At 55.7% G+C, this 23630-nt stretch overlaps 1 protein-coding gene across 1 annotated transcript; it reads left to right on the top strand.

The window, feature by feature from the left end:
- Nucleotides 1–1441: 1441 nt before the first annotated feature.
- VWA5B1 (von Willebrand factor A domain containing 5B1) lies at nt 1442–23119 on the top strand. Its single transcript, XM_050909533.1, is given in 22 exon segments — nt 1442–1595; nt 1892–2053; nt 2447–2669; nt 2865–3007; nt 3263–3394; nt 3661–3785; nt 6862–7038; nt 11395–11505; nt 11589–11791; nt 13296–13410; nt 14936–15121; nt 15365–15560; nt 16587–16774; nt 18879–19095; nt 19279–19380; nt 19383–19595; nt 20164–20301; nt 20617–20742; nt 21257–21331; nt 21721–21790; nt 22015–22138; nt 22361–23119. Coding segments are annotated over 22 exon segments (3924 nt in total). The 5' UTR covers nt 1442–1456.
- The last annotated feature ends 511 nt before the right edge of the window (nt 23120–23630 follow it).

The following is a 23630-nucleotide window of genomic DNA, read 5'->3' as shown; positions in this document are numbered from 1 at the left end:
GTGTGTGATGGCTTCCCCTGGGCTCATGGAGGACTCCCGTGCCGGAGCAGCTGAGCTGGACACGCTCCTGCATCTCCTGACCGCGCGGGGCTGCATCCCACTGGATGCGTCCCCCGACCTCCGTGGGCAGCTCCTGGCATGAACAGCCTTTGCGGTGGAAGGAGAGGAGGATTAAATCGGGAACGGCTGAGGTTGTTGGCTGGGATTCAGGATTGTGCCTTGAAATTACTGCCCTCCATCATCTTCTCCGCTGCTGTTTTATTTGCTCGGGTGCCCTGGCTGCTCTCCCCCATCCCGGCCAGCCCTGCTTGCTCTCCCTTGCTCTCCCTTTTTCCTTTCTTAATGCCATTTTCCTGCCCGAGCGCTCGGCGAGCTCGTGGCCTTGATGTCTGCCGTTCGCATCTTCCGTGGCATTTGCATATAAAGGTGGTTTTAATAACGCAGGACTGCTAGGAAATGAGAAACCGATGTATTTCACTGCTGCTGGCTCCTTCTGGGCCTTGTAAATCATTGCATAAAGCATTGCAGAGCCAGCCAGGGAGAACGGCTGCCTAGCAACTTCTCCCAATGCCCCAGGGGAGCTGGATGTGGCCTGAGAACTACCTGAAAGGTCTCCTTTGAAACCTTCTGGCTTGGGGGAGATGAGCTGGAACAGAGGAAAACCTGCTCCGGGGAAAAGAGTTGAAATGTAATTGGCAGAAGTAGCCACTTTGCATCTGAATGTCTCCGCTAAGCCAAGCGGAGGGATGAGTCAGCCTTTGCAGAAAGGATCTGGAGATGCGGGGCAGCAGAGCCATGCCATCTCCCCGAAATGCGACGAGGAGGACGGGCAAGGGCGTGGGAGGGCAGGGAGGATGCCTGGCTCTGCCTGCCTGCTCTTCTTGCCTGCAGGCTGAAGGCAAACTCTCAGGATCATAGTCTTCTCCTGGAGAAACTTGTCAGTTTGGATGATAATGAGAAGCAGGAGGGCCAAAAAAAGACGTCAGCCCTTTCTGCCCAGACTCAGGCAGTGGGTGGGTGCGGGAGCTGGTGGGATGCGTGATCCACCACTGCAGTGTCGACCTCTGGGGCTGCCTGTCCCCAGCCAGGCGGGTTTAATCGGAGCTCCAGGCAGGTTTAATTGGAGCCTCCAGGCGGGTTTAATCGGAGCCTCCAGGCAGGTTTAATTGGAACCTCCTCCCTTGTGCCGGCAGGGATTTAGGGCCAATGTTTGCCTTGCGTCTTCCTGCCAGGGTCTTGTCTCCATCCCCATTGCCACCAGCAGAGCCGTCAAGCCCAGGTCTCATCCCGTCCCGGGTCACTCACCTTTCTGTCCTCAGGGCTGCAGAAGCCAAAATGAGGTGGCAGGGGCACGCAAGTGTTTTGGGCACTTGGGGCTCCTCATTCATTCTCGCCTTTCCACCTCTCTCCAGCTCGCTGCGGGTGACCCCACCATCGCCGACAGACCCCTGGGAAGATGCCAGGGCTGATTAACCGGACCACCCGCTCCCCGCTCCCCCTCACCGCGTCGGAGGTGACGTCATGTGTCAGCGGCTATGCCTTCGGGATGACAGCCTTGCTCACCTACCGCAACCCAGAAGCCCAGGCTTTTGAAGGCAAGTTTCAAGGGGTGAAGCTCCCGGTGCAAGAGCTACTACAGGAGCTTTAGAGCCAGGGATATCGCAGCGCTGGGTTTCTGTGCGTGCCTTAAACCTTTAGGTGCTTGCGGGAAGAGTTACCGAGTGTATTGTGTCCTCAATTGTACCCTTCACGGTCCAAGGCTACAATTTTTTAAGTGTGAAAAGTCCCAGGAGCATGCAGGGAAGTGCCAAGAAGGAGCTGCCCCGCTGCGGTCCTGCCTGGTGGGTCCCGGCAAGTGCTCGGTGTTGCTAAAAAACCTTCTGGCTGGCAGGTCTCTTTGTCTACCCCTTGGATGAGTGCACCACTATCGTTGGGTTTGAGGCGGCCGTGTCCCGGCGTGCCATGACGGTGCAGATCAAAGACAAAGCCAAGATAGATGACACGAATTTCGACAGCTGCAGCCTCCGCGATGGAAGAGCTTGTGACAGAAGCGGTGAGGGGGTCGGAGGCGTTTTAGTGAACGTGGGGAAGGAAAGCAGGGGAAGAGGAATGGGGAGATGGCAGGGGGTGGCTGGCTGTCATATGCCGTGGCATCGAGGGGGCTCCTTTTGAAAGGCTGAGCCTTGGGTTGTGGTGCTTGTGCCCCTACAGCGTCTGCCAAAAGTGGCAGTCTCATCCATTTTGGAAAGCACTGTTGCTTCTGGACAGCCGAAGGAGCGGTGCAGAGGGCCGGGGCTCGGGCTCTTTAGAGAAGTGCTGATGTGCCCAGTGAGGGCTGGTTTGGGCGTTTGATCGAGGGCTGGGGTGGTCGCGGGAGGCCCCGGGGAGGGGCATTTTCCACAGTTGTGATACCGTGTCTCCCTGGTGTGGTCCTCTCTCTGTGCAGGAAGGATCATGATGGATGAGGACTTGGAGAGGATTGTTTTTGTGGCTAATCTGGGCATGATTCCTCCCCTGGAAAGCGTCTCCATCTTCATCAGCACCTCCTCTGAGCTGCAGACACTGCCCAGCGGGGCAGTGAGGGTCCTTCTGCCAGCTGTGTGTGTCCCCAGGGTCCCCCAGCCCAGCCCGGAGAATGCCAGCAGCCTTTCCAGCCACCAGCTCCGAACGTATGAAAAACCACGGGATGGGCTCTGGCTGGGACGGATCCTCGGCGGGGGGGGATGCAGGACTGGCAGAGCAGAAGCCTGCTGTTGCTGCGGGAGGCTGGAGAGCTGCTGCAGGCTTTACCTCCGGCAGATCTGCAGTTCCTGGGGGGGATATGACATGTGCACAGTGTTGACTGGCGTTCATCTCACCGGCAGGGACAAGCACTACTGCGGATCGGGGAGCCCGGAGCAAGGGAGCAGGTTCTGCCTGGCTCAGCTGCTGGAGAGCGAGGCCACCAACCCCTTCGAGTACGAGTTCAGCTTCCACCTGGAGATCCGGGGGCCATGCTTGCTGGCAGGTAGGAGTGCCAGGCTGATTTATCAGCACCTCAAGGCAACGTCTTCTTCCTTCTCTGCCTCCCCGGTGTGGAGTCCGTTTTGGCAAGTTAACTGTGCTGGGGTGGATTTACCAGTACAGTGCTGGCGTTAACGTCGGAGGCAGAGGCATCGCACGGTCCACTTGGTTCCTGTCCTCTGCCATCTTCCCTTGCTCTCTCCTCTCCCTGGTCCTCCCTGTCCTCAGTCCCTAACCGCACCTCGGTTTCCCCGGGCAGGCGTTGAGAGCCCGACGCATGAGATCCGAGCAGACGCCGACCCCTCCGCTCGCTCCGCCAAGAGCATCATGATCACGCTGGCCAATAAACACACCTTCGACAGGCCCGTGGAGATCTTGATCCATCCAAGTGGTAGGTGGGCTCTGCTTCCTCTCTGCTGGTCTTGCCTCTTCCTGGGATCCTCCTCCGTAGTGCTGGGGACAGCTGGATTAGCTCTGGTTTTGCAAATATTGTCAGGGGTTAGGCTTCCTAGGAGATAATCCTGGACCCTCTCAAGGTTGTCCATGCTGTCCAAGCTCAGAGATATTGCTCTGTTTTCACGACCGAGCGTGCCTGCATCTCTGCCAAACCTCAAGTTTAGCTAAGGCTGTTCTTCATCCGATTCTCTGCATTTCCAGAGCCCCACATGCCTCACGTCTTAATGGAAGAAGGTGATATGACACCTGCAGAGTATGAACGACACCTGAAGGGGAAGAATGATTTCATTAAAGGCACTAAGAAAGACCCCAGTGCTGAGAAAAAGGTGAGAAGCAAAAGCTGCGGGCATTAGCTGAGGCTTTCCTTGGGACTGGAGCTGTGCAAGTAAATGATTGCTTGCTTGCTCGCAGTACCAGATATTATGCTGGCCCACTAAGCTCTGCAGCATCCTCCCTCGGAGAGGGGCTTGTGTGGAGGAAGAGGGGAAAACTCTGCAGTGCTTCTGACAAACCGAGTGTGGAAGAAGCTCTGAGATGGTTATTGTGTGTATAATTAGTACTAGTCTAGCATAGCATAATTAGATAGGTACATTGTTATAGTACTGAGGGTATTATAATTATTGCAATGACATAGAATAAAATATTCTTTTAATTGCTCAGTAAATGTTTACCGTTTCTGGATAGCTGTCAGAGAGAAATAAGTGATTTTTGCTTGCAATAATGAGCTGAACTGAAGACAAGGTAGGAGAAACTTCTCTATGTTCTGCTGAGCAGCAAATAGAAAAATATCTGCTCTGGGATTTGTGCCTCGTCTTTCGGCAATTCTGAAGCGATGAGTGACAGCCTAGCGCTTCTGAGCTGCCACATCAGTGTGTCTGGGGTCAGTGGAGTGGACTGGTCAGAGCCCTCTGAATTTCCAGGGTGGGCGTCTTCACCTAAGGCACACGTCACACTTGTGTAACCACAGCCCCAGGCTTACTGTGTCAGCTCCCTGTTTCACACGCACCGGTGTTCTCGTTTGCAACCGGGGATGCTCATTTCCCCTTAAACTCATTCTCCACGTGTCTGAGCCTGGGCCCCCGCTTGGCAGGCGTCCCAAACCTGCTGCAGAGGTGTGCCTCCCTGTGCCGCCGTGATTCCTCCTTTCACCGGAGACACATCAACCCTCTTCTCATTCCTTTTGCCCTTCGCTTTCTCTTGCAGCGCGGTGCAGGGATCAGGACTGCGCTTGCTTGCGCGGCAGGCGTCTCCTCTAATTGTGTTCAGCGTGCGGCAGGTGGAATGAAATGAAACTCCCATGCTATGGCTCAGATGGCTCTCTAATTATTTCTGTGTCTTTAGTACGTCAAATTATCTAGGGGGGGATCATTCCGGAGCCATTTCCCTGCAGGAAACCCACCTCTTTGCCCCAGGAGGACCGGGAAGCAACTGCACGGAGAAGGGCAAGAAGCAGAGAAAATGCCCTGACTATCTGGGGTAGATGATGGGGTAGAATTGCTGCTGCTCAGAGCGTGACACTGGGCACCTCTCGGCTTAAATTAAGTTAGCCCAGAAATTTCGGCAGTAAATGATAATTAATTCTCCTCCCTCGGTTTGTTATGCAAAAGCCTCGGATGCTTGTCAGCTAGCAGGGTGGTGGGGATGAATGCACACTGGAATCAACTCTCGGTTGACAAGATCTGATTAGTTTACTGTAATTGGATAATGGGTGAAGGGGAACGGAGGGGAGGGGAGGTGGGGAGAAGAGACGGTGCGGATGAGATGCTTGCTTTTCTGGCTGACCCGCAGCAGCAGCTCTGAGGCTGTTTACTGAAGGCTCGCCTGTAAAATTCACTCTGAAGTCAGTGGGAAATCCAGGTTATGGGCTTATCCTGATCACGCAGGGATTTTATGTCTTGGGTCCCCAAGAGCATCCCAGGGAGTGCTGCGGGTAGGTCCGGGGCTACGATTCGGTCCTTGGGCAGAGAGGCAGCAAGGAATCCTCTAGTCTGAAATTCGATAAACATCTGTGCTGGGAAAGATCTTAAAGAAAATAATGTCATATGGCTGGAGGAAAATGGGGATGGAAAAAGCCCTTCGATTTCCCAGTGACTGCTTAATTTATACTCGAAAGCATGAGAGTGAAATGCAGGAGGATGAGCGAGAGCTGGGGTGACGGCGAGGTACTTGTTAATGGGAACCGTCTTTTCGCAGGGGTCAGAGAAGCAGCACTCAGGCAGCGCAGCCGAAAGCGAAGCTCGTGTGTATGTGTTGATCCTCAGGGACTCTTGAGTTTAGTGAGTTATGTAAAATAAAGGTTGGTCGTTAGCTCGTAGATCTAGGAAGATGACTCACGGCTGGAGAAAACAAGCCTGCTCGTTTGGGGTCTGGTTTACTCCCGGTGAAACCAGCAAGAAACAGCAGCCTTTGAAAGAGGAAAAAAAAAAAAGGCAAACAAAGCCCCTGAGGACGGAGCCGCTTATTGCGGAGCGTGTTTCCGCGCTGCAGACCCAGGGATGAAAGGCCACGGGCCGTGCTGATGCAGGGCCCCGGAGCTCCCTCGAAAGCAGCAATGCACTGAAGCTGAGACCGTGAACCCAGGACTGCTTTATACACACGTAACAGCGGATTATAAACCCATCGCAAGAGGTTTTTTCCAGTTTAATTTTATCACATTTTTAATGAAGATTGATACTTGAAATAGAATGAGGGAAAATGCAGAGAGCCATTAGAGCTATGTGCAGTACAGAGACATATATCATGCGGGGTCCTATCGAACAATGTCCTAAGCGACCGGTTCGGCTTTGCAAAGCGTTTCAATCCGTACAAAGAAAAATGATAGAAGAAATGGGCAGAAAAAACAGCAAACCAGAGGCGGCAGGAATGAATCGATGCGGTGAATACAGCGTGCTGAGGGCTGTATCTCGCACTCCATTATTGAGTGACCATGGACAAAACCTCCGGTGTGCCTCGGTGTGATACTAAACTGCGCTAATGAACCAGGTTTTCGGAAGGGATCTAATGAAATGTTTGGAGAATCAGTTTTGCAAGGTGCTGCATAGGGCCAGATCTTTTCATTTCTTCTCCAGGCTCTCATCCAAGCGTGCAGCCGCTCCGTGTGTGCTGGGCTCCCTGATTTAGGCTTTTTGCCAGCCTTTGTCCCCCGGGCAAAGCGTGGCCGTGGCTGGGAGGAGGCAGGAATCCTGCTCACCCACGGAGCAGCTCCGCAGGGGGTACGGACAGAACAACCTGCGGCACAGCCTGAGCTCAGGTGTTATCACCGCTGAGGCCAGAACAAGCCGATCCCTGCCCACAAAAGGCCACGCACTTACATCTTCAGGCACGCAGCCCTGCTCTGATTCCCCTCAAAGTGAAAAGGGGCAGAGAAATCAACCTCTCGAGTTCTCTTCTTCTTTCTTGCAGACGGAAATCATCAGGAAGCGGCTGAACAAGGACATCCCCCACCACCCCGTCATCATGCTCAACTTCTGCCCTGACTTGAGGACCGTCCAGCCAGACCTCCGGAAAGCCCAAGGAGAGTTTATCTTCCTCGTAGACCGCAGCAGAAGCATGAGCGGCGTGAACATCAACCGCGTCAAGGTACCACGCAGGAGGGGGAAGTGCCTGCGCGCCAACGAGGGATGAATATTAGAGAGCGGTGGGGGTTGCTGAGTGCTGATGAGTGTTCATTATGAGGGGATGGGGGGTAATTATATGCTGTAGCTTTAGTCATCTCAACCGTGTGGCTTGTTAGGTACCTGCAGCGAAGCTGACTCTCCCCGGTTCTGTTCCTCTTCCTCTTCTTCCTATCAGCACATCAAATGCAAAGATGTTTTCTTTCCCCCTCTTGCTGACGTGCACGTCTTGTGCATCCCTTCTCCAGTTCTCCCTGTCTGCAGGAGGGCTTGGGGCGATCGCTGCCTGGGGGCGAAACCTCCAGCGAGCTCCAAGGGAAGCTTCAGGGCGATGTGCTGACCGTGCCTTAGGAGACATTTTGCTGATGGGCGCCTCTGTGCAACCGCAGAAGTTATTTGAACACGATGCATCCCTTTTTCAAAGACAAATGAACACCAGCAGGCTGGTGGAGGATTATGGGGGGTGTGCTGAGACTTCTGGATAAAAAAGGGGCTGTAGAAAGGCCTTGTCGTGGTATTTTGTGGGTCTGAGGTTCCCCTGTCAGATATGACTCTTACCCAGCTGCAGGTTGCCCCATGACAGCCAGGCTTGGCTTTGTGCTACTGCCCGAAGGATCTGGAGAGCTTCCTGCCCTGAGCCCACTGGGGACCACTCTGTCCATCAAAGGGGAAACCTATTTAATTATCGTTATCCCTGCCTAACGCGCTTTGGAGGCCAGGATGGTGTCCAACGCCTGCCAGCTGGCAGGTCTCCGTGAGAAGCTGCAGTCTCTGGCAAAAGCTCTTCTGGAAAGTTTCTGTCTTGATTTTCGGGGCCAGGTAAGCCCCAATAGCTTGATGAATATCACATCCGCCCGAGCAGGGCATGGGTCTGTGCTGCCCCGTGCATCTTTGTTGAGGACAGCGAGGGAGTTGCAGAGGCGGGCTTCATCTGAGGGGTTTGGTTGCATTTGGATGCCTGAGAGATTCACCGAGCTGGTGTGTCCCCAGGTGTCCTGCTCGCACCCTTTCCTAACACAAGTGCCACCCAGATTTGGACCCAAACGCTCCCCTGGGTACGGCTGCACCCCCTTCTGCAGGACTCGCCACCCAGGGTGAGCAGCAGGGAGCATCTTCATAGAATCATAGAATAGTTTGGGTTGGAAGGGACCTTTAAAGGTCATCTAGTCCAATCCCCCTGCGATGAGCAGGGACATCTTTAACTACAACAGGTTGCTCAGAGCCCTGTCCAACCTGACCTTGAACGTTTCCAGGGATGGGGCATCTACCACCTCTCTGGGCAACCTGTGCCAGTGTTTCACCACCCTCATTGTAAAACAATTCTTCCTTACATCTGGTCTAAATCTGCCTTCTTTCAGTTTAAAACCATCACCCCTTGTCCTATCGCAACAGGCCCTGCTAAAAAGTTTGTCCCCATCTTTCTTACAAGCCCCCTTGAAGTACTGAAAGGCCGCAATAAGGTCTGCCCGGAGCCTTCTCTCCTCCAGGCTGAGCAACCCCAGCTCTCTCAGCCTTTCCTCATAGGAGAGGTGTTCCATCCCTCGGATCGTTTTTGTGGCCTCCTCCGGACCCGCTCCAGCAGGTCCGTGCCTTTCCTGTGCTGAGGGCCCCAGAGCTGGACGCAGTACTGCAGGGGGGTCTCACCGGAGCGGAGCAGAGGGGCAGAATCCCCTCCCTCGGCCTGCTGCCCACGCTTCTCGTGATGCAGCCCAGGACAGGGTTGGCTTTCTGGGCTGCAAGCACACATTGCTGACTCACATCCAGCTTTTCACCCACCAGTAGCCCCAAGTCCTTCTGGGCAGGGCTGCTCTCCATCCCTTCATCCCCCAGCCTGTATTGATACCGGGGGTTGCCCTGACCCGGGTGCAGGACCTTGCACTTGGCCTTGTCGAACCTCATGAGGTTCACGTGGCCCGCTTCTCGAGCTTGTCCATCTTCTAGCCCATCTCCTTACCCATCCGTCTCCGGTTTCCATGGGAACTGCCGGAGGACGGCCACCTCCAGCAACAAGGACTGGGATGCTAGGGAGCCCAAGAACGGCTGCAACAGGTCCCCTGCGATAGGGAGGCTGTCCCCTGTCCCTGCATCCACCAAAGGGGCCAGGATATCTCCGAGGTTGTACCCCCTTCCCTCAGCACGTTTTGGAGCCTGGGAATCAGGAGGCATCTCTGCCCCAGGCCAGATTTTTGCTTTCCGACTCACAGCGTGGCCGGCTTTGGGCACCGCAGTCTCTGCAGCCTCCGTGGAGGCTGGTTTGTCCCATGGGGATGGGGACCCTGCAAGGACAGAGCCCTTCTCCGACAGGTCCTGAACCGGGACTCCGATCCACAGGAGGGCTGTAAAAACACGAAAAAGGCTGTTCCCCTTCTGGAAAAATATTTCAGGGGAGATATCGGGGATTTCAGAGGAGATACCTCAAGGGAGAAAACCCTGTCTCTCTTTTGAGTCCCCCATCCTTGTTTATGACTTGCAAATATCAGGGACCTCATGGCAGGGGCTGTTCTTAGTGGGTTTGGGTGGCTTACGCTTGATGGAGGCATTTGCATCGTCCTCAGCTTGCTGGGTGAGCGGCGTGGCAGGGCTTGGACGTGCGCAGCGGGGAAAGCTGAGCTGCAGAGCGGTGGTGCTGGCAGAGATGCAAACGGGGAGGGGATGGTCCGGCGCGGGCTGGCTGCGTGCAGCCGGGAGGATGCGGTTCGCTGCCGAGCGGGAGGGCACTCGGCCAAAGTGGCTGAGGTGGAAAGTTCAGGGGTTTAAATTTTCCTGCAGCTGGTTCCTTTCCCGTCCTGATGCAGCCGGGGAGAAGGGCCAGGCCTGCGACGGTGCCTGCAACGGGCGGGCTCGCTGGCAAAAATAGGCTAATAACTGGGAATTGACTTCTCTGGAGGCAAACATCTCTCCTTATTGAGTTGCCATATAGATATTGCGTGCAACAGGATCAAGATCAATATTTACCACAAGAGGCAATAAATCTTTCTGCTTGCCGAAACAGAAAGCAGGCATCGGTTGCCCACTTTGGGAAGTGCTTTAACAGAAATATTTGGAAATTTGTTTTTTTTTTTTTTTCCCTTGTAATTAGTTCTGAGATGGGATGTCAGCGTTGAGATTTGGAAGAGCCGGCATCCCAGGAGCCATCTGGGAAGCAGCGGTATAAATATATTCTCGTAGGTTTGAGATAACAGCTTGGTTTAAACTCTTCTGGAGCCTGTTAAAGGGCAGCCCTGTTCTCGTACGTTATTGCGCTGATTTGCAGTGCTCCGGCTCTGCAGGGGCAGTCTTGCAGGGGTCGGGAACCGGACTGACCTGCCACCCGTCTCCCTGCGGCCGTTCCCAGGCCGGGGGGTTTCTCTGCGTGCAGCTCCAGCACCCACCCTCTGCGGTTACTCGGTCTTCGCCACTGCACATCACAAAGCAAGGAGGCTGCTCTTGCTCGTTTGACCTTGGCAGCTCTTCTCTTGGGGCTGGCTCTAGGGTTTCTGCTGCCCTAGGCAGACTGGCGGGAGTCTGCCTTTATCAGCACATAAACAGAAAGAACCAAGCCGCTCCTGAACACTGCCAGCACTTTGCTTTAAATTGCCCTCCCTCTCCTGCCACCCTGATTGCTCCTGCTGCCCCTGCAAGCTCAGGAGCTCCTTGGGTAGCTCTTGCCCAGTTGCTGCTAACACAAGCTCCGTCCTGGAGTTGTCCACGGCCGTCACATGTCTGAGACAATTTAAGTTGCTCTTCTCTTATGTAAAGACTAGGAATAGGCAAGTTAGATAACCACCTCTGGTAAAGAAAATAGCTTAAAACTGTCTCTCCCAGTTATTTTAATTGATGCCAGCTATGAATACAAGAGAATTGGGGATGGGGGAGGCTTTTCCTTTTGTGTAACTTTAAGCTGTTTGTTTATTTTCTGCAAGTTTGGACATTGAAATGCATTGCATGTCGCACTTCTCAATTTCACACTCTGCTTCTCACCCACTAGCTCCGTGCTGCAGTACCGTATTGCAAGCACAAATTTAATCAGTTAAAAACAAACAGAAAAATTTGTTCAGCTCTTTTTTTTTTTTTTTTTTTGAAGGCTCCCCATTTTCCTCACTGCTTTGGGACCCAGATATCATTAAGGGACTTTGGAAAGAGCAGAGTAATATGCAGTGCTTTCGCGGTGCAGGAAATCATGCGAAAGAAGCAGTTTTATTATCAAATGCATGCAGGCAAATGCAGGTGGGAGTAAGGTGTGATGGCAAGGTAGGGTCTGGGCAGAGCTTTTACTGGTGAAGCTGGGGCAGCCGGTGAGAGACCCGGTGTGCCTGATGTCTGCTTCCTTTCCACCCGCCAGGATGCTCTGTTGGTCATTCTCAAGAGCCTGATGCCAGCGTGTCTCTTCAACGTCATTGGGTTTGGATCCACCTTCAAGACCCTCTTTCCAGCCAGTCAGACTTACTGCGAGGTGGGTGAAGGGGGAGCCACGTTTCCTTGGTGCTCGGAGGGCGCTGGTGCGGAGGCCGACGATTCTGCTGCTCCTTTGGGCAGGAGAGCCTGGCCATCGCCTGCGAGAACATCAAGAGGATCCGGGCCGATATGGGTGGCACCAACATCTTATCGCCTTTGAAGTGGGTGATTCGGCAGCCCATCCACAGGGGCCATCCCCGACTGCTCTTTCTGCTGACGGACGGGGCCATCAGCAACACGGGGAAGGTCCTGGAGCTGCTGCGAAACCATTCCTGCTCCACCAGGTACGGAGGGCAGCAGGGCTCGCCGCTGCGGGGGCGAAAGCCTGGCACGGTGGGGGCCGTGCTTCTTCTTGAACACGGCTCCATCTCACAGACATCCCCGCTTCAGAGATAGAGGCAGGAGAGATTGCTGGTATGAGCCATGGGAGAACCTCAAAGGGTTTGGAACAGATCCCAGCCGTTCAGATGCTTTTTAAACAATCAAAAGCAGGATAATTGGGCTGACAACTTCACAGGCTCTCATCTGATGCTTCCTGCTAGGAGAGATTGACACACGAACAATCTTCCTTGCCTTTTTTTTAATTTTTTTTAAAGCACATCTGGGTCTGGCCCCAGCTGCTTCCAGGATGGGGCTGTGCAGAATTGAATGTGCTGAAAGAGAGCAATGTAAGAAGCAGCTAATTTGTGCATCGAGCTCCCAGCCTGCTTCCCCAGCCCTGATGACAGGCTGGTTTCTCCTCTGCCTCTTTAAGGGGCATGAAACATAAGAAAAAATGTAAGAAAACCTTATTTCTCTTCCATCCCTCAGACTTCAGGGCTTATCGGGGAAGCTGCTCTGTGGTTTTTTTACTATATGGAGATCTAACTGCTTCCCAGCTGTATAGGGCAACCCATCCCTCACTCTTACGGAGACATGGTGGTGGGCTAAATGCGATCAGAGTTAGAGCGTGGTCTCGGGTGACCCCGGAAGGCAGTGCCCAGCGCACCGCCGAGTCGTGTGTGTGGCCCCTGTCTCGAAAGAAGATCAAAGCCTTATTTAAGAGGAGTGTGAGGCTGACCTAAGGTTTGCAGCCAGCTGGGGATTAAAAACCTCTAAGAGAAAAGCCCCTCGCTCAGATGCAGCTTGCTGTTGAAGGCGGTTTCTTCCTCAGCTATCCACTGCCCTGGCCGAACACCGTATCCCCCCCATCCCCATCCCTCCTGGCTTCCTACCGCATCCATCCCCACCAGGCACTGCTCACTCCTGCCCTCCCTGCCCAGGCTCCAGCTCTGCTCTGGGTTTGCAGCCTTCAGCCCAAACCAAATCCTGACTCATTGAGCTGGGAGTCAGGGGAGCAGCCTCGCCTGGCTGGTTCCTCCTTCCTTGAGAAAATGTTTATTTTAATTGTGAGCAGACATAATTACTGGGGCTTTAGTGCTGTTGACCACAGACACTCAGCAGGGAAAAGAGCTGAACTGGCAGCAAAGCAGCTTGTTTGTGTTTGCAGAAGAGGCAAAGGCTTGGGGTCCTGCTGGGAAGCCCCTGAACGTCACAGCTGAAGGCTGCTCTTCGGGGAAGGGATTTGAGGTTTGCTGAGCGGAGGGGGATGCCCGTTCCCAACCCTCCTGCCAGCCACCTAAAAGAGGAGCTGGTTTATTTTCTTCCGGACGTGCTGGACAACTGCATAGCAGCGGGATAAAGCCGAGGGGGGGGGGTCTTCTGCCCGCAGGGAGTGGGTGAGCTGCCTGGGGCTGGGGGTTGGGATGGCTTGTCCCCTGGATCCTGACTCTCCCTGTCCCTTTGCAGGTGCTACAGCTTCGGCATCGGGCCAAACGCCTGCAGGAGACTGGTTCGGGGGCTGGCTGCCGTGTCCAGGGGCATCGCCGAGTTCCTGGCGGAGGGCGAGAGGCTGCAGCCCAAGGTACGGCTGCCCGCTCCCAGAGGACCACCTTGTAAGGCTCTAACGATGCTCCGGTTCAGCGAGGGGGAGGCCACGGCTCACTAGCGGGTCTTATTCCCCATCCTGGTGCTGCCTTTCCAACTCCCACTCGGCAGCAGGTGGGCGAGCGGGAGAGGATGAAAGAGCATCTTCATCTCCGGCTGTCAGAGGGAGTGGGAGGGTGTGTTTACCCTCTGCGCGGGGATGGGGAGAAGCGATAGCCACGATGCAGCAGCTTTGCCTTCAAAGGTAGCTGCTGCCTCAGACACCGGCGAGGGCAGAGGAACCAGCATCAAAGCAGCCAATTAGTTTTGAAGTCAGGCTCAGCCCTGGCATTGCTCAGGCGAAAAGCACTCAGGGTTTGAGGGAGAGGAATTACGCTGCGATAGCTTTGCCTATTAAGCCAGCTTTCAAGCAAAGGGGGGAGCTTCTTCATTTCCACTCTCCCCATGAAGACTGAGTAAACCGATGTGCCTCAAATACACCGTAAGAATGGCTCTGTCCCCTGGTGAAAGCACGGTGCCCGGCCCGTCATCCGCCGGATGACTAAACCCAGAGAGAATTGGGTCTTTAGCTCCTAAATATTTCTAAAAAGCTGGCTCTGACGTTCTTGATCTCAAAGGAAGGAGTTCAGCAGTCCACCCCTCTGCAGGAACCCGGAGCACACAAAAACCTCTCTAAGACAGAACGGCATCAGCATTTCTGATGTAAATTAAAAGCAAAGACAGTGAAGGGAGAGGTTTTTTTTCACAGAGCTATTAATAAAGAGCTTTGCGGGCTGTGCAGCTTGGTGCCTTCAGCAGTCTGAGGCATCAATTAATGGCCTTATAAAACACAGCCTGGTGTGTCTTCCCGAGCCTGTGAAAAAGCAGTGAACAATAGGGAACATTTGAGCTGTTCTGCCTCTAAATCTGGTGTTCGCTTCCCCTGGTGTGCAGGGAAGCTCTTGTAGATGGCTCCCTGGTAGGTTTGTCCATGAGATATTCACGGATATTGGTCTTCTCCACATGTGTAATTGGCAGAACATTGCTGATCTCCGGCAGTGGCTTGTGCCAGCAAGGACCTGTACCAAAAATAGCGGTGCTGTCAGTCGGTGCGTGAGTGTCGGGGCTTGGGGCAGGGCCGGGGCTCGGACAAGTGAAGGTCAACAGCTTTTCCTGGGTGCTGGGGGGAGAGCAGGGGATGCTGCCTCGCGCCGGAGCAAGATACTCTGGCCACAAGCTGCCACCTTGCTCTGGGCTGGCAACTTGCAGGGTGTGAGATCAGCCCTGGGCTTTGTCAATATCTGCTCTGCTGCCCTTGGTGTAACGGTGCCAAGGGGCTGGGGGTGCGGGGATGGGTGTCAGAGCGGCCTCGGAGGGAGCAGGCTCCCATCTAAGGTCAGGAGAGGGTAGGAATCAGCTGACGGATTGGTCTGGGGAAATTTTCCCCTTCCCCTGTAACACACCGCAACGCGCACGCAATGTCCGCTTGCTGCGTAACCGCCTCCCTCTGCCTTCTGCCTCAGATGATCAAGTCGCTGAAGAAGGCGATGGCGCCGGTCCTGAGTGACGTGTCCGTGGAGTGGGTCTTTCCCGAGAGCACGGAGGTCTTGGTTTCCCCCGTCAGCACCAGTTGCCTCTTCCCTGGTGACCGCCTGGTCGGCTACGGCATCATCTGCGACACCTCCACGTACATCTCCAACCCCAGATCTGTGAGTCCACGCTGGTGGGGCTGTCCCGGGAGCAGGGGGTGTTGGCGTGGGCGTCTCAGCTCTTTGTGCACGGTCAGGAGGTGTCTCTTGCTTTCTTGCTCTGTCCTCAAGAGAAATGGTGAGTGAGACATCAGGGAGAAATAGGAGCTCAGTGGATAAGGGCGCTGGTGCACAAGCAGTGGCTCCTGTCGGCTGGGACGGACGCGGTGGTAGGACCTATTCCCTCTCTCTGCTTTCCCCCAGGACAAGAGGCGGCGTTACAGCATGATGCGTTCCCAGGAGTCGGGCAGCTCTGTTTTCTTTCACTCCCAGGAGGAAGGAGCAGGCGTGGAGAGCTGGAACCACTCCAGAGACTCGGAGGGCTGCTGCCCTGCCAAGCGTGCCCCCGATCACCTGGTAGTGGGCAGAGATCCCGGGGGAGAATCGGACACGGACACCGGTCAGATTTTCCTCTGTACAAGCGTGGGTGTGATGCCCCTGTCTTTCTAACCAAGCTTCTGTCGCTGCTCTGCCAATTTGCTTGCCTGACAAATAAGACTCTTTGGCTGTATCTCTGCAAACCCCAGAGGGTTTTGCAGGAGGGATGACAGATCTCCGAGGCTTGAGCGAGTCTATTTGGTTTGGAATTTTTATCCAAACCTGTCAGGAAATCAAGAGAAGCCCTGGAGAACTGGCTTCCCTGGAGATTTTCAAAGCAGCTCTAGCTTTGGCCACATAATTATTTACAAGCTTCCGAAGCTGCCCTCCGGTGTGCAGAGAAGGAGAGGAATGAGCAAATGGGTAGCCCAGCTGGACTGACCCTGCACCTGCAAAGCAGTCGCTTTCCTGCAAGCCCTGACGTTGCAGTTCGAGGTCAGGAGAGGGGGGGAATGGATCCAAAGCCCAGTCCCCAGGGTGTCACCCCTCGCCGTCACAGTTCGGCTGGGCGCTTGTGTCAGCAATGTGTGGCATAAAGCGGCTGCTTGCACCCCAGAGCTGGCGCGTTTCCACGCGACAAGGAAACCTCTCTTACTCACGGGATGTTCTTCCCTTATATTCAGAGAGGAACTGTGTTGTGCATCCCCTCAACCTTGTCAAAAGCAATGAGAAGTCATGCCTTTCCAAATGAAATTTTACTCTCGCTCTGACAGGAGAATTGTCTGCGCTAATGAAATTTCATTTATAAACCCTTTGTCTTCTCCAGGGAGGTTTGGGGAAACGCAGTCAGGCTTTTTCTGGCTGAAAACTGCTCAGACAAAACCTCCCCAATCTGCTCTCCCGACTTCCCCAGGAGTTTTGAGTGTAGGCTCTTATTTCCTTTTGTGGTTTAATTGCTCTGCTTAAAACCACGCAGGGCTGAGCATGGCCCCCTCGGCCCCGGGAGGACCGCAGGGGTGGGCTCCCCACTGCCCACGGGGAGCCAAGGGTGGACGGTGCTAGCTGATCCTCCTCCGGAGCGGAGCTGATCCTCTCTCCCACCGTGCAGGAACGGACGTGAAGGCTTCCTCCAGGAGACGGGCGTACAGCACCACCCAAATCGCTGACCACGAGCCTTGCAAGAAGGTGCCCACGGCCAGCGATCCCGGCACCTCCCTGGTGAAAAACCCCCTTCGGAAAACCCACCTGCAGGACCTGCGGCAGGTCAGCCCCGAGCCCTGGCAGGTGGATTTCCAGGTACGTGACCCCCAGAGAGGCTTTGCCCCAGGCAGAGGCCAGCGTGCAGCAGCAGGAAAATCTCAGATGCATAAGGGAAAGAGCTCACGCTAGTCCTGAGATAGATAGATAGATAGATAGATAGATAGAAGTGCCCATGCTTTGTGCTGCAGCACATCACAAACATGTAGGAAACAAGCCAAGCAGGGAGCAGGGTGCCGTCCTGATACCCCGTAGCAGTGCCTCCCCATGGGAGCCCAGCTTTTCTTTGCTAAACGCCTCTTCCCTTCCTCTGAGTGCCCTGTGCTTCACCTTACTGCTCATCTGATCCCCAGGCTGCTGCTTCCTTCTTATTTCCCTAGAGTTTGGTCCTGCCATGCGAACTCTCCGTAGGGCTGCGGCACATCTGTGCCCTTCAGAGGAAAAGAAAATCAGTCCCGAAGCAGATCCCCCGCTGCTCTAGCTGGAACCGCAGCCCATATGCAGCGTCGGGCTGAGACATGGACCTGTGTGATGACAGATCTGCTGAACAGCGTTATGTCCCCTGCCTGCAGCAGATAGCAGGTGAAATCTGGGAAGATTTTTCAACTGCTCTGTGGAAGGGTGGGGATGGTTTTCTCCCATCCTTGGCATCGCCAGGATGCTCTGCTCTGAAATCAGCATCTGCAGGGCTGGGAGGACCAGCAGCGCTTTTGTTCCCATGGAAACTCCGAGCGGGCTGCCTGGGGCTTTCGTTTCTCTTCTGCTGCGGGTTAGAGACTGGCTGGGTGAAGGGGGTGAGGTGAGGGGGCCAAGGGGAAGAAGGGCCAGTGCTCCGCAGGGATGAATGAGACCTCTGCCCTCCGGCTGCAGCAGTGAGGGCGGTGAACGGCATTGCTTGGCGAAGGACGAGCAGTGGTAGGCTTTACGGGTACCAGTGACCTTGCCTGCGTTGCGAAGGTCCACAGAGCGTCCTCCTGCCCACAGGATGCTCAGCGTGAAGGCAGGGATGGAAACGACTCCCTTCTGGAGGGCAGCAAACAGTTAACAGCACGCATCCTGGTCTTAATTAATTGCAGCCTGGTTTTGCTATCCTTCATGCTGCGAGGGCTCCCAGCGGCTCTCCCAGCTCCCAGTCTGGCTGCCAGGGCTTGACATTTTCGGGGGTGTGAACGTGAGCCCTCAGCTCGTCTCCGTGCACGCCGTGCTGGGAAGGAAAGGTCAGCGCTTGTGATGGGCAGCTTAAACCCCCAGCTCCATTCCCGGCTGGCTGCCTCCGGCTGGGAGGAGAGCTCGGGCAGGAGAAGGAGCAGGTTTTGAATGGAAAGTGTCTGGCAGGGGCTTCTGTGACCGGCTTGCTTTTAAATGTCTTAATCGGAGTTTGGTAAGTAGCTCCTGGAGCTGCCTGCCTCCCATTTTTGCTGATGGTTTCATAGAGCATCAAAAATTCAGTGGTGATGGAGGCCACGTTCTTGCCTGCCACCCAGAGAAAGCATCTTCCCATCTGTCACTGTGATCCACCACTTATTACCACCTCTGTCCCTTGCTGGTGTTGTGCTAGGAAGACAAAGAGGCTGTCGGTTTTAGGGGGACCTTTCCACAGCCCTGGGGACAGCGATAGAAACAGCCAGAGCTCCGTGCCTCTGCTAGCCGCAGAGGAGGACGTCCGTGCGGGATGTGGCACCGGAGATGCTGGAGGGGGAAATCATGTCTCCCGAAAGTGGAGAAACAGTCTCGTAAAAAAAAAAACCAACAAAAGGTAAAAATTCCCTTCTCCCCATCCCCTGCGCCTCTCTCCTTTCGTTACTAAGCAACTGGTCCTTGATCTTTCTGTCTCTCTTCTTTCCTTTGGTTCCCAAGTGAAGTCATTAAAATGTCTGGAGGGATGAAACTCATATTTCACCTTCTGTGTGTCTGGGGAAGGAGCCCCTGGGGCCAGGGTCCCTTGGGGACACCCTGCAGGTCTGATGGAGGGCTCTGTCTAGGCACGGATCCCAGCCGGGGCTGAGCGGGGAGGGACCCGCGTGTTTGCACGACCGCATCTCCGCTGGGATCAGGCAGGGAGCGGACGGGATCAGAAGGGACAGAGCAGGTCCGTGCCATCGGCTGCAGCCGGCTCCAACCCTGACGTTTGCTCTGCTCTCAGCCCTTCGCAGCCAGCCCACATGTCTCTGCCACGAGGATCCGCGGCGCGGGCGCCCGGCGACCGTCCCTGCTTCACCGGAGCTGCATGTCCTTCTGCCACGACGCCGACTCCCCGCCAGTGCCGGATGGGCAGGCGGCTCCGGGAAGGGGCTTGGGACCGCTTGATGCCAGCGCGAGCCTGCGGTCTTCGTCGGACAGCCGGAGCCCCGGGGATCTGGGTAACTGGGGAGAAAGGGAGGCACGGCCAGCTTCACCTGTCCGGGCTGGGGTTTCGGTGGCGTTGCATCGCACTCTGTGCCACCGTGTGAAAATTAGGAAGTATTAATTATGGCTTCTCGGTGGCAGCGGGGAATTCAGCTCCCACAGATGTGATTAACTACCTGCCTCTCCCCTCTCTGCAGAGTCTGCCCAGCATCCTTCCTTCACGTTTGAAACGGAGACCTCCTCCGACTGGGAACCCCAGGACTTTGACTTCAGCGCTGCCCGCAGCTCCCCACACTCCCCAAGACCCTCTGCAAGGCGGTGGTGAAGGGGCTAAGGAGCAACGAGCCCGTGCAGTGGGAAATCGCCTTTGATATCTGCCCTCTCTTCCGAGAGCGGGAGAGCCAGGCGGACGGCGACGCAGACCTGTGGAGCGAGACCTTCCACCACCTGGCAGCCAAGTCGGTCATCCGGGACTTTGAGCAGCTTGCCGAGAAGGAGTGTGAAATCGAGCACGGTAACGCGCAGCTCCCGGCCAGCCTGCAAGCTGGCTGCGGGCAGACCCTGCCCTGCCTCGCGGGGGCTTTCCAGCAGCTTCAGCAGCCTCTCGAGTTAACACAAGGGCAGGCAGCGGTGAAATATCAGGCAATGTCTCACGTAGTTCCCAAACGACAGCCCCCTCCAGCTGCCTTGCACTTTTCTCCTGCTTCTGCAGCCTCGCTGCACATTAACGTGCTCGAGCTCGTGCTCCTTCGTGCTCCTCTGCTTCACACGTCGGGTGACGGTGATTATTTTTAAGGAGTTAGTCACCTGGAGCTGGGAGGTGGCATCAAACTCAGAGGGTCCAACAGCAGCCACTGCTCTGGGCTGCCCGTGTCCCCGGGTCTTGTAAAACTTCTCCTCCATGAAGTGCATCTGTGCATGTAAAATAAGAGCAGACGAAGCAGTAGGCAGAGTTTAGAGAGACACAGTCCCTGCTGGGCATGGAGCCCAAGGATGGAGGTGGGTCTGGGAGCTGGGTCTGAAGGGTGGATGGAGCCCACGGGGGCACGTGGGCTCTAACCCTGGCGTCTCTCACGTGGCAGGGTCCGGGCGGCGGTACCAGGTCAATGCTGTCCACACCAGCAAGGCCTGCAACGTCATCAGCAAGTACACGGCGTTCATGCCTGTGGACCTGAGCACCAACGCCTACCTGCCCACCGTCGTCGAGTACACCCACACGGGTATGTGGGGCTGGTGGAGGGGTGAAACGGTGTCCTGGGAGGGAGGGTGTCACCTGGGAAACCTCGCTCAGAGCAAACCCTATGAAGCCACGGCTCAATTCAGCACCAGACCTATATACCCAAGGCCATGGCTGAGCCCGACGGCATGCCTGCCGCTCTTGGTGGCAAGAACTTCTTCCCCATGGCCAGGCAAAAGGTCTGCTCTTAGGTCTGGATGCCCAGAGATGACCAAGCTCATCAGTCTGTGGGTTTTGTTGCCATCGTGTGCGTGCCAGTCCCTCTCTAACGCTGGCAATTCCTTTCTCTCGTGCCAAGGGGCAGCATCCAAGCAAGGCAGCCAGAGGAGCCTGAGCTCGGGAAACAGAAGGCATCGTGGCTTTTCCCCTGGACGTCCCCAGTCAGCTTGCGCCCAGAACGGAGACGATGGTATTTACGGCACGAGTAAGATTCCCTGGGGTTTTGCCTCCTTCCTGGTGTTACAGATCTCAGTGGTTTAGTCTATAAAGGGACATCTTCTCTGGTCTTTTTTTCTTCTGCCTTCCTCTTTGAATATGGTGCTCACCAGACACATGTCTGGCTGCAGTCCATCTCCTTAAATGGGGAAGAAGCTGCAATTTCCCCTGAAACTCCCAAATCACAGGCAGTGGCTGCTGACAGTGCTTGGAAGTTAATTGGCAGCCGTAACGCAGATAACATGAGGGATGAAACGGGGTGTAATTAGAGGCAAGGGGATCTGAGACTCTTGCTTGTCACCAAATCCTCCGCTAATGAAGACGAGTTGGACTGGACCTTGTCTGGCATTGTCAGATCTGCAGCTGAATTAAAATCGCCCCTGATCAGGCTCATTAACCTGATAATGCCACGGAGAGGGAGAGCGGCTGTGCCGCAGCCCGGCGCGGCGGCGGGCCGGCGATTTCGGCTGGGCGGCGTTGCTGATGCGGTTCCTCCGTTGCAGATGCAGAGGAGAGCAACCTGTCGCCCTGCAGCACCCCTTCCTCCTCTGGCTGGGAGCGCTGCGGTCTCCCCGAAGGTAGGGGAAAGAGCTGACGGTACTTGCCAGGGTGCGGGTGCATTGAGTCCGTGATCTGGGCTCTTCCCCAAATACTTCCGCTGAGTTTGGGGGGTTTTTATAAAACCTTATGACCTAAAATTAGGCCTGTGAGCACAAGAACTGACTCCTTCCAGGGTGCAAAGGACAGAGCCTGATGGGGCCTTCGGTACAGATTTCCCCCGGGTTCATTTTTGAGAGGTGCGGGAATTTCATTATCCACGTAGGAAAAATGAGGCAAGGGGAGAGGAAGGATTTCGCCAAAGACTCAGCAGCAGAACAAGCCACTCCACGTCCCAGCGCGTAGACTCTGCTCCCTTTCGCTCTCCTGTAGCACCTCGTTTTACCCCCAGCTTTGTGTTTCTTCCCAGGGCCGCTACAGAGCCTGTCTGCTTCCTCTGCACAAGCCCAAAAATCCATCGAGAGCCTCTTTGCTGCTAGGTATGGGCCAGCTCCACCTTCCTCTGACCTTAGCAGATGTCTTACGCCTCCACGGGTCCGATGCAAACACAAGCGAGGGGGAGAGGAGGGACACCCCAGGGTCAGCGGCCGGAGCCGGGACCGAGCGTGATGCCAGTGTCTGGGGACAAGGGATGGTTTTCGGAGGGGAGGGTGGGCGTCAGGAGGGGCACGGAGGTTATGGCCACCTTTTTGTCCTCCTGCAGGCTGACCCTCAATAAAAGCAGGCTGCTGATTCGAGCCGCCAAGGGGTTCATGAGTAAATCTCCAAGCAGGGTGAGCGAAGCCAGCTCCGAGGGCGACAATGAGAACATAGACTACCTTCCCCTGGTGAGCAGCTCGTTCCCGGGTCTCACTGGGCTTGCACGGTCACTGCAGGGGAGCAGAGGGCAGGAGGATCCCCCGGATCCTGCCTCTTGCTGTCTCTGATGGCCACGTCCGAAGGTCTGCTCAGAGATGGAGAGCTGCTCCATCCATGCATGCCTTTTTCCTGAACTTCCCAGAAGTGGTTGGTATCTCAGAGCTTCTCTGTGTGCCCACCGTTCCTTGCAGGCGTCTCTGCAGCTGGCCTGCGGTGCCTTTCTCATGAACTCGGCCTTCTGCGACGCCGTCAACATCCCCATGGAGAAGCTGAAGTGGACGTCTCCCTTCGCCTGCCACCGCCTGGCCCTCAGCCCCTCCAGCTCCTACAGCACCAAGAAGGCCAGTCCCTCCGGGGAACACAAAAGCCTCGGCTCCGGACGGCAGCTCCTGGTTCCCAATGGGCACGGGAAGAGTCCCACCACCAGAGACGTCGCTCTGGGTGCGGTGCCGGAGGGACCCGGCAGCCACGCAGATGCCGGCCGCCTTCGCCACTTCTCGGGCAGCGCGGTGGAAAGCATCTCCAAAGCCCTGAAAGCCGAGAAGGAACTCTCTCCGCCGGCCATCACCATCCGCCGCTTCTCCTCCCCGGAAAGCACGCCGGCCTCGGCCGAGCGGCAAGCTGACAGCGGCCGGGGCTCGGAGACGGATGGCTCCGAGGTCCAGGCGTTGCTCTTCGACATCGAGTTGCAGCAGCAGATGGAGCCGGAGGGGATGCTGTGGGCCACAGCGGTGGCCCTGGCCTGGCTGGAGCACAGCTCGGCTTCCTACTTCATCGAGTGGGAGCTGGTGGCCGCCAAGGCCAGCCTGTGGCTGAGCGAACAGGACTTCCCGGAGGGATACAGCCTGGCCACAGTGAAAGCCGCAGCCCAGCAGCTCTTTGTCCTGCTCCGGCACTGGGATGAAAACCTGGAGTTCAACCTGCTGTGCTACAACCCAAGCAGCGTGTAAAGAGGACGAGGAGAGAGGCTTGGGCAGCTTACTGAGGGCACAGGAGCAGGGACCCGTCCTCAAGGAAGCACCTCCAAGGAGCTCAATTCCTCTACTGCAGGGACAGTGTGTGTTTATTAGAGCGAGCCCTGCAAATGGAAGCAGCTCGGGCAAAATCCTGTGCTCAGTGGTTGGTATTTTGCCCCAGGAGGGTACCTACCGGCTGCCCGCAGTAGGATGCTATTTATTTTTAACTGGAGCAGCACCTCCAGCTACAGCAGTTCCCTCTGATCCTGGTTTCTTCTGGTTCCCAGCCCTGTTCCCAGAACAGCTCTCCCCCGATGCCTGCTCGGTTTGCCCTGTCCTCGCTTGGCTGCCTCTTCCCAGCCCCAAATCGCTGCCAAGCCCTCGCTGCGGCCCCCCAGCCCCGAGTCGCTGCTCTCCAGAGGCTCCTGCCTGGCTTCTCCCATCTCAGATGTCTTTTGGCGAAGGTGAACGTCTGATAACATGCTCATCTCGTGGACCAAAGGAA

The sequence above is a fragment of the Gymnogyps californianus genome, chromosome 21, assembly GCF_018139145.2.
Source record: "Gymnogyps californianus isolate 813 chromosome 21, ASM1813914v2, whole genome shotgun sequence".
NCBI classification, from domain to species: Eukaryota; Metazoa; Chordata; class Aves; order Accipitriformes; family Cathartidae; genus Gymnogyps; species Gymnogyps californianus.
The sequence above is the reverse complement of the archived record's forward strand: the minus strand, read 5'-3'. Positions and strand labels throughout refer to the sequence as shown.